General features: G+C 59.6%; 1 protein-coding gene across 3 annotated transcripts; it reads right to left on the bottom strand.

The window, feature by feature from the left end:
* Window positions 1-5,649: 5,649 nt before the first annotated feature.
* On the bottom strand, window positions 5,650-8,742 carry ISOC2 (isochorismatase domain containing 2). 3 transcript variants are annotated; one of them, XM_075915051.1, is made up of 6 exons: window positions 8,589-8,742; window positions 7,922-8,061; window positions 6,881-7,093; window positions 6,623-6,693; window positions 6,329-6,446; window positions 5,650-5,810 (listed from the first exon to the last, which is right to left on the bottom strand). In XM_075915051.1, exons 2-6 carry the CDS (start codon window positions 8,051-8,053, stop codon window positions 5,730-5,732), a joined length of 615 nt encoding a protein of 204 aa, XP_075771166.1. In that variant the 5' UTR covers window positions 8,054-8,061; window positions 8,589-8,742; the 3' UTR covers window positions 5,650-5,729. The 3 variants fall into 3 exon arrangements, with proteins under 3 accessions (XP_075771166.1, XP_075771165.1, XP_075771167.1); XM_075915050.1 differs by lacking the exon at window positions 8,589-8,742 and adding an exon at window positions 8,420-8,444; XM_075915052.1 differs by lacking the exons at window positions 6,881-7,093; window positions 8,589-8,742 and adding an exon at window positions 8,420-8,520.
* Between the last annotated feature and the right edge of the window lie 378 nt (window positions 8,743-9,120).

Below are 9,120 nucleotides of genomic sequence, written 5' to 3'. Positions count from 1 at the left end.
TTACCTCGATCTGCCGGTAGAAAAAAGCTCCCGTTTACAAAACCCCAAACGCCTTTACTTCAGCTTGAAAAAAATCGCAGCTGCTGATGCAAAAAAAGGATTATTTAAAAATGGGGGGGAGGGATGAAAGAGGTGCCCCCTTTTCATGCCCCAGCTTGGAAAGAGGCCAGGACCCCTTCCCTCCCGCCCCACTTTTTTCCTACAAAAATATTTCAGCACTTTCTATTAAACCCCCCCCCCCAAATAATTCTTTGCTGGGGAGGGGAAGCCAGCGGGTGAATTAGACATTCTGCTGGGGCCGGGCCATTGGCTGGCCAGCCTTGGGTTGGGGAGGGGGAGAGAGGATTTCCATTGGTGGAGGCTGCCCAATGGAGGGATAATTACAGCCCCCCTCCCAGCTCTTTTCTCCCAACCCCTGGAAATCCCCCCCTCCAAGCTGCCTTCCACTCCCCCCACCCCGGGAGGGGAGGGAAAAGGTTTCATTAACAAAAAGAGTGAACTCCCAGCTTCTGATTGGCTGAGGAGTGGGATGCAGGAACGCCTGATTGGCTGGGGCAAGCTGTCCATCTCCCATCTTTCTTGCAGCTGTTAGATTGGGAAAGGGAGGGAGGGGCTGGTGGAGCGTGTGGCTGGTTTAACCTAAAAGGGAGGGGGAGGAGATCTGGGGAGAAGTGGGGCAGCAAGAGGGAAACTATGTAGGAGGAGTCAGACAGAAAAGAAAAAGGAAAAGACCCTGAAACTTTTTGGACCTCTTGCTACTTCTCCTCCCATTGCTCCTATGGGACCCCTCACCCGCAGAGTGGCCCCCTCCTCCCAAATGAACCGTGGCTCTTTGATGAATGAGGAAGCCACTTTGCGGTGTTTGGAGAAGGGGCCAGACCTCCCTGAGCAGGCTGGAACTTGGAAGAGGGTGTCAAACTCACTCAGCTATTCTGAGATGCCCCATTGGGCCAGTGGCCGTGTGAGTGTTGCTGTAGTCGCCGGAGGCTGCCATGCGGCATTCGATCGGGTGTCACACGTCCTTTTGATGGGGGGGAAAAAAACCCAAGACCTATAGAGAATGACTGTGGTCCCATGATGCTCCAAGGATTAAAAACTGGCTCACTGATCAATCTCAGAACACAGCTGTGAATGGGGACTCCTCGTAGAGCGGGTGGGATTCCAGGGGGTCCCCCTCAGCTCAGGCTTGGGCTCCCCACTATTCAGCATTTTAAATCAAGGAGCTAGGCGAAAGCACACTGCTGAGTTCTGCACAACAGTTGGAGGGAAATATCGAACGTGGAGGACGGTTCAGGAACTCGGGGCAACTGGAATTGTTTGGCACAGTGGGGACAAGCAAACAGCAAGTGTTTTAAAATCACTAAAGGCTAACGGGTCTACCTAGGAGCAAAGGACACTAGCCAGGTTTACAGACCGGGGGACTGTATGAGAAAGATTTGGGCACTGGGGTGGCCAATCAGCTGCCCGTGAGCTCCCCACGCACGACCGATGTTCCCTGTAAGCTGTGTTCTCGGGTGGCCACCCAGGAGAGATTCAAATGCCGCCCGGCTGGTTAGCAGAGCACCCACCATGCCCAGAGTCAGCAGCTTGTGTTCTACTGGTGGTGCACATCTGCACATGCCTCAGTGCACCGAACAAAATCTATTCCGCATGTGAGTGGAAACAATTAGAGGGAACATTGAACACAACCCTGGGCTGTGCAAACGGGAACCTCAAGTCAGCATAGAGAGGCTACTGGGCCACTGGATTTGGCCCGGGTGAGCCCAGTTCTGGTGCCAATGGTTCAAGAAAGAAATCAGAGAGGGTTCCGAGAAGAGTCACACAACTGATCCATTGGAGAAAGTTTGAGCAGCACCTGGTGTGAAAAGGCCCCGATCTTGGTGACTCTGTGTCCAGGCAGTACCTGATGGGCCAGGGCCAAGTTAGAACCTCTAACAAAAACACACAACAGGGAAAGGGGAAACTGAGGCATAGAGAAAAGCCGCCGGTTATCTGAGCTCACTCCAAGGAAAGGTGGGAATAAAAGCCAGTGTCCAAAGTGCCTGCGGCCCAACAACCGGACTTTGTAGGTGGCCCCACAGGTGGGTGCATTTGCCGCACAATTTTGATATGAGAACTTGAAAGAGGATCCCTTTTAGGCTGCCATGTCCCCCAAGAGAGCATCCTCCTCCAAGGATAACAACCAACTATCGCTACCTGCTCATGGAGTCGCTCCTTCCCCTCCAGGGAGCAAGTCGGCTGGGTGCATTATTGGAAGTCCTGGGTTCAAATCCCCCAGGATTCCACGGGCTGAGGATAGGAAGGGATTAGAGGGCAAACACAAGGGGGGGGGGGGGGGGCTAGTTCAGGAAAAGGGAGGACTTTGCATCTCTACTGCAGCCAGCCCCTCGCAACTCCAGCCAGCCCCCTTACCTGCCCCATTGCATCCCACATCCCAAGCTGAGGCCTGAACCAGATTATACAGCATCTTCCCCCCACCCATTACTCCCCCATTGTCCTCTCCCTGCCTGGCCCCAGCGCCCCTGGGTTTGCTCCTGCTCCCAGCTGTACCAGGGTGCCGGAAACATGACATGGTCCCGGCTCATTGGGGGAGGATGGCATGGAGAGGGTGCTTGCTAGCACCAGGCAGGGGAGATGTGGGGGGAGCATGCAGCACCCCCTAGAGCCAGGCTGGGCAGAAGAGGTGCTGGGGGAGGGGGGGGAGTAAAATCCTAGCACAAGAACAGCAGCTGTTCCCAGCAACGCAGGTTGGGTGCGGTGCTGGGGTGGGGGTAGGGGGTAGGAGAGGATCAGAGTCGGGATTCTCCTGATCTAGTAGGCCCTCGATGCCGCCACTGACCCAGGCTTCCCTCCACGCAGCTCAGCAAGCCACGGTGCCCGCAAGGCCTGGATAACCTTTACAGCCCGGCCTGCACTGCCCACATCCGCTCCGGGCCACATTGGCATAAGCAGGCCAGTGGCCGCACTTACCAGCATGGCATTAACTCTCTGCGTGATCGGCCCCCCAGGGGAGCAGAGCTGCCTTTGCCTTCGACGCTCCTGCCGGAGGCGGGCGAGCCCAGTTTTGGTTCCAGGCGTGTCTACACACAGGAACGTTCATCCAGATCAACTCCAACTCCACATTCAACCTGGCTGTGCTGACCCTTCTTTAAACTCCGACCCATTCCGAATGTAAGGGCCCCGGTTTCGCAGCACAGCCGAGCTCAGCCTGTCTACACCGGGATAAAATGGGGTTTCGCTCCGGCACTTCCAAAATTAATTCGGATTCACTGTCCTGAGGGATCCCCTTAAACGACCAAGGCGGATCCTCTGTTTCTTTCACGGCTTAACTAAGCCATTTTAAATCCAGGGGTGGAGGCTTATTCAGAATTAAAATGCCCTGAATTTGATTTGAGTTTCAAAGTGGAGTGAGAGAAGCAGCGGGAAGGTGGTGCCAGCAAGGGGTCCTTCTCTAACCACCCCCGCAGCCCACCCCGTCCCAGTGTGGGTCAGGGGTCCCCTGCACACCCAGCCCCCGCATCCCACCCCAGAGGGGCCCCATCCCGGTGCTGGGGGAAGGGGCCCTCGCATTACTCTCTTGGGATCCCTGGGGGGAGGGGGGCGTTTGTTGCTGGAATCAGCAAAATGTGGCAATTTGCTCAATTAACCGATGTTCCCGGCGTGGAACATAATCCCGTTGCCATGGCGATGGCAGCACCACGGTAACCGCCTGGGTCTTTGTTCCAGCCCTGCCCCTGTTGGAGGCTGGTGCTAAGAGCAATATGGGGCGGGGGGTGTCTAGGGAGCTGTGCATGGCTCCTGAGGAGAGGAGCATGGCGGGGGTCAGAGGGGTGGGAACTAGGGGTGGAGTGAGAGGCATGGGGGGATGGGAGTGATGGGAGGCTAGCTGGGCGTGTTGAGGGGGAGGGACATGGAATGGGAGTACACATGGACTGGGGGGGGGGCTGCAGCCTGTTCGGGGGGGCACAAAGATTCAAGGGCCGATCAACAGCCCAGAGACAGACAGGTAAACACACACTCCACTAGGGGGCAGCTGTGTGCACAAACATGCACACACACCTGTAAGCCACCAGGGAGCGGCACCATGCACAAACACAGGTGCACCACCAGGGGGCAGCACCACACAGATACACAGGTGCACCATCAGGGGGCTGTATGGCGCACAGACACATGGGTGCACCACCAGAGGGCAGCACCACACAGATACACAGGTGCACCATCAGGGGGCTGTATGGCGCACAGACACATGGGTGCACCACCAGAGGGCAGCACCACACCCAGACACACAGATGCACCACAAGGGGGCTGTACGGCGCACAGACACACGGATGCGCCACCAGAGGGCAGCACCACACCCAGACACACAGATGCACCACCAGGGGGCTGTATGGCGCACAGATACATGAGTGCACCACCAGAGGGCAGCACCACACCCAGACACACAGATGCACCACCAGGGGGCTGTACAGCGCACAGACACATGGATGCGCCACCAGAGGGCAGCACCACACCCTAGCCAGTAATTCTTCGTTCAACACTATAGATGCGTTTCTGAAAACGTTTGCGCTAAGCGAAAATGTGCTTGAGGGTCAATTTTCCCATTAAAAATAATGGAACAGGTGGGGGTTGTGTTTCAGGTGGTGGTGGCAAAGTCAATGTTTTGTTGGTGCTGGGTCGTCAACGTCAACATTAGATCTCTAGCACCACAAGTCCCCACGGTTTGTTAAAACACAAAAATAAACACGTGAGTGAGCGGAGGAGTGCTGTGACCACGTGTATTCATCCGCTCATGCATATTACCACTGTTTTCACCAACTTATACCGCCGCACAAAGTAGTCCGCCACTTGATTATTTTTGTGTTATTTCGGGGACGGTCGTGTTATTCGGAAAACATTCCCTTAAAAAAAACCAACAACTCGTGCTATGGCGAAAACATGTTAAGATGGCACGTGTTAAACGAGTCATTTCTGTATATCTACTATATAAATGAGAAAGTTTGTCTGTCTGTGTGTTTCTCCATGCAAGAACGCCTCCTAAACGGTAGGAGCTAGGACCAAATTCGGCAGGCAGCTTCCTCTTATCACAACGAGAAGCAAGGTTGGTTGCGCCAGGACAACAGGGACTTGGCTGCGCCGGGACAATGGGATGAGCCCAGAATGGGACTGCGTCTCAGAGATCCATACAAAAAAGAGAAAATCACCAGGCAGATGAAAGGGGGATCACTGGGGGCACCCCATCCCTGAGCCTCCCTTTAGGGTGCCCGTTAGGGAAGGTGGGGGACTGAAGCTCTCCCGATTCGTAAGGCTGTTTCTCTTCCTCAGTGAGCCAGGGGGAAGTACCCAGTTTGCTGCATTCTCACTCTGGCGGGGCAGCACAGGGGGGCAGATGAACCTGGACCTGCCCCAGCTGGGGGACATGCACCCCTCCCCCAGCTGTGCCCGCTGGAGCTGCAGCGGCCACGGAGAGGCGCTTCTCCCCTGGCCCCAAGCTGCTGCGGTGAGGGAGGGCCGGGGTTGTCCTCGCCCCCTGGGGCAAGCTGCAGCTCTCGGCCCCAGCCCCACCATTTTAAGTGAAGGAACCGAGCGACGCCAGGCAGGTCTAGTGCACAACACACACGGGAGCACTGCGCATGGCGCACACAGAGCTGATCACGGTACTGACGGGTTTATTCCTGCCCGGCCCCCACGTGCTGAAGGGAGGCAGGCCACGGGGCCACGGGGCCACAGGGTTAGCTGAACCCAGGGCTCTGTCCCAGGAACAGGGGGAGGAGGCCGCTGTCCGGGGCCGGCTCCTTAATGAGCTTCTGGATCTGGAAGGACAGAGCAGAGTATGAGATGCCAGGCAGATGGACGGTCCCCACGTCCTGACCCCGGGGCCGCTGCTTCTGAACCAGCCCCAGGCAGGCACTGGCTGGCTCCACGGGGCAAGGGGGATTTCTCCTCCCGAGGGCACCAGCCACTGGAGGTCAGCTGGTGGGGGGAGGTACCCATTAAGTGGAGAGTCAGCAGGGGGAGGGGATGTGCCTGTCAGAGCCAGGGGAGGGGAGGTGCCTGTCGGAGGCGGGGGTCAGCGGGGGAGGGGAGGTACCTGTCGGAAGCGGGGGTCGGCGGGGGAGGGGAGGTACCTGTCGGAAGCGGGGGAGGGGAGGTACCTGTCGGAAGCGGGGGTCAGCGGGGGAGCGGAGGTACCTGTCGGAAGCGGGGGAGGGGAGGTACCTGTCGGAAGCGGGGGGTCAGCGGGGGAGGGGAGGTACCTGTCGGAAGCGGGGGTCGGCGGGGGAGGGGAGGTACCTGTCGGAAGTGGGGGTCGGCGGGGGAGGGGAGGTACCTGTCGGAAGCGGGGGTCGGCGGCGTCTCTGATCAGCTGCAGGATCAGCCCCTCGCTGGTGGTGATGAAGGCCCCGCTCTGTCGGAGGCGGGACAAGGCCGCCAGCCGGTCCACTTGGCTGGGGGGAAAGACGTAAGGGCGGGCGTGGGGGGGGGGGGCGCCTGGGATTCCCCCTCAATCTAGGGCCCTGCCGCCCCCCTCCCCTACCTCCCGGGTCAGCTCCCCGCAACCCCTCTGCCGGGAACCCCGCCCTGCTCAGGCCACAACCCCCCTCCAGCCTCCCCCCAGCCTGACCTTCGAGAGGAGCAGGCGTCGGCCACCACATGCACGTCCAGGCCACGCTCCAGAGCGTCCAGCGCTGTGCTCTGGGGAGAAGGAGACGGTCTCAGCTCTGGCCCAGCCAGCCCCCAGCCCCGAACCCCTTCGCAGGCCTAACCAGGCCAGCCCGCCCCCCTACCCCCATCACAGCCCTACTCCAGCTGCCTGGACCCCCTCCTCCCACCCAGCACTGACCCGGCCTCCTGGGTCCCCTCCAAGCCCCGCCCCGGGTACCATGATGCAGGCCTGGGTCTCGATGCCGCACAGGAGCACTGAGCGCAGGTGGGGCAGCGCCCCCAGCTCCCGCTCCACCTCCGGGACCAGCATGCTAAAGCAGGTCTTGGAGAACTTCTTCAGCCCCTCGGCCCCCAGCTCTGGCACCGTGGGGCCCAGCCCCTGGGGGTACTGCTCCGTCACCACCACCGGGATCTCCAGCAGCCGCGCTGCCTGGGTGTGAGGGTAGAGGTTAGGGTGGGGCGCCAGGGCTCCTTGGCTCTCTCCCCAGCCCTGAAGGGAAGTGGTACCTAGCAGTTAGTGATGTACTCTCCAGAGCGGATGGGTGAACCCTCAGTGTTACCATGAGAGCCCGGTGACTTTTGGAAACCAACACAAAATGAAAAACTCCCCTCACGTGGGCAGGTCCGGACACCCTCCCCCCAGCAGCCGCCCGTACTCCTTCAGCCTGATCCACCCCAATGCCACCTAGCCCCACCCACAGGAGCAGGATAAACTCAAACCACAGGGAATTCCCACCCACCATCCCCAAACTATGATACAGAACAGCGAGTATTTCCTGGGGCACGAATTATCAACCCTTCTCCAGGGTTAGGCCGACATCCAGTGGCCAGCACCTGCAACTGCACATACCAAATGGTCCTGGCCCTTTCTGTCCTGTTTTTATCACCACCCTGCCCAAGCATCACCCCACCCTGCCCTGAACAACTGGGACATCAGCAGCCTCCCTAGGCCTCCAGGACACCACATTTCCAGGGACGGCTTTAACAGGGACTCCTGGCTCAGCACTGGGATACGGCCCCTCTGGGGTGGAAAGGAGGGGCTGGTTATCTGGGGACCCCTTGCCTGCTGTGGAGATGCAGCCTCTCTGGGGTGGGATGTGGCAACTTTTTGACTGCTGCATAAAACACTGGGACAATGGGGCAGCCTCCCTAAGATGTGCACTGGGCCAGTCCTGACTGCTAGGCCACAGCACCCCCCCCCCCCCCCAACACCAGTGAATTCCCCCCACGCCCCCTAGCGCCCCCTGGGGCACATCACCTGCAACATGCGCGCCGCCACCGCCACGATCTGGGGGAAGTGGGCGATGTTGGGCCGGAACTTCTCCTGCATGTCGCACAGGAAGAGGATGCTGGTTTTGGGAAACACCTTCCCCAGCTGGGCCAGCGACATCTCTGCCGCTGCAGGGCAGAAGACGAGGAAAGGATGGGGCTGGGTGGGAGCCAGCGCCCCCTGGAGGGGGAGAAGCCCCAAACCCTGCCCCCCTGAGCCAGCCAGTCCTTGCTGTGGGGCTGGGGAAGCTGACACCCCCTAGAGGGGACAGGCCCCACTTCCTGCCCCCCAAGCGAGCCACTCTGCTCTCTCTGGGTGCAGCCCCCCCTCTGTGTTTCCAGGGGGCAGGCAGGTCAGTGATAGAAGCAGAACTGCTTGTGCCCCAGCTGCCCCAGCACGAGGCGTGTGGGGCAGGGTGCAATGGGGAGGGATTGGTGTGGGTAGGGCAGCCCCAGCCCCAGCCAGGAGTCCCTTGGGGCAGGCTACCTGTGCCCATGTTTATATAGGGTCGCCTGTCCAGCCCATGCACCAGTGCTCAGCTTTGACACCCCCCCCCTTCCAGGTACCAGCAACTCCCGCTCCCACCCCCTGGCTGGAGCTGCCCTGCCCCCCAGCCCGAGCCCCCTTTATCCCCTGCACACTCTACCCCACTCACCTTGCGCTTCTCCTGCACCCTCCACTCCCTCCCAGCCAATCAGCAGCTGCAGCCTAGGGCACCTAATTACCTAAACCCGCCCTCGACCAATCAAATGTCGCTCAGGCTGCGCTGGCCAATCCCGTGCCGCCTTCCCCCTCCCGGCTGCCAGCCAATGGGAGCGCGCTGAGAGCTTTCCCACTTGGCCTAACGGAACGTCTGAAAGACCGCACCCCCCTTCCACCCAATCAGGGAAGGGAAGGGCATGACGTCAAAAGAAGCCTGGACTCGCCGAGGGTTCCAAAGGCCACACCCCTTCTGGCTCCCACACAATCAGAGAAGGGAGAGAGGATGACGTAAAAAGAGGCGGGCTGACACGCGGCAAAGACCACGCCGCACCCAATCAGGAAGGGGAATGATGACGTAGGCGGCTGCCTCTAAAGTTCGGGGGGGTCCATATAACACGTGGGGCTGGGAGGGGTAGAGGCTGCCCCATGGGGTTCAACCCACGCTCAATCCCCCAAGGGACTCCCCGCCAGCGGCCGGGGGGGGG

Source organism: Pelodiscus sinensis, unplaced genomic scaffold, assembly GCF_049634645.1.
Source record: "Pelodiscus sinensis isolate JC-2024 unplaced genomic scaffold, ASM4963464v1 ctg34, whole genome shotgun sequence".
Taxonomy (NCBI): domain Eukaryota; kingdom Metazoa; phylum Chordata; order Testudines; family Trionychidae; genus Pelodiscus; species Pelodiscus sinensis.
The sequence above is the reverse complement of the archived record's forward strand: the minus strand, read 5'-3'. Positions and strand labels throughout refer to the sequence as shown.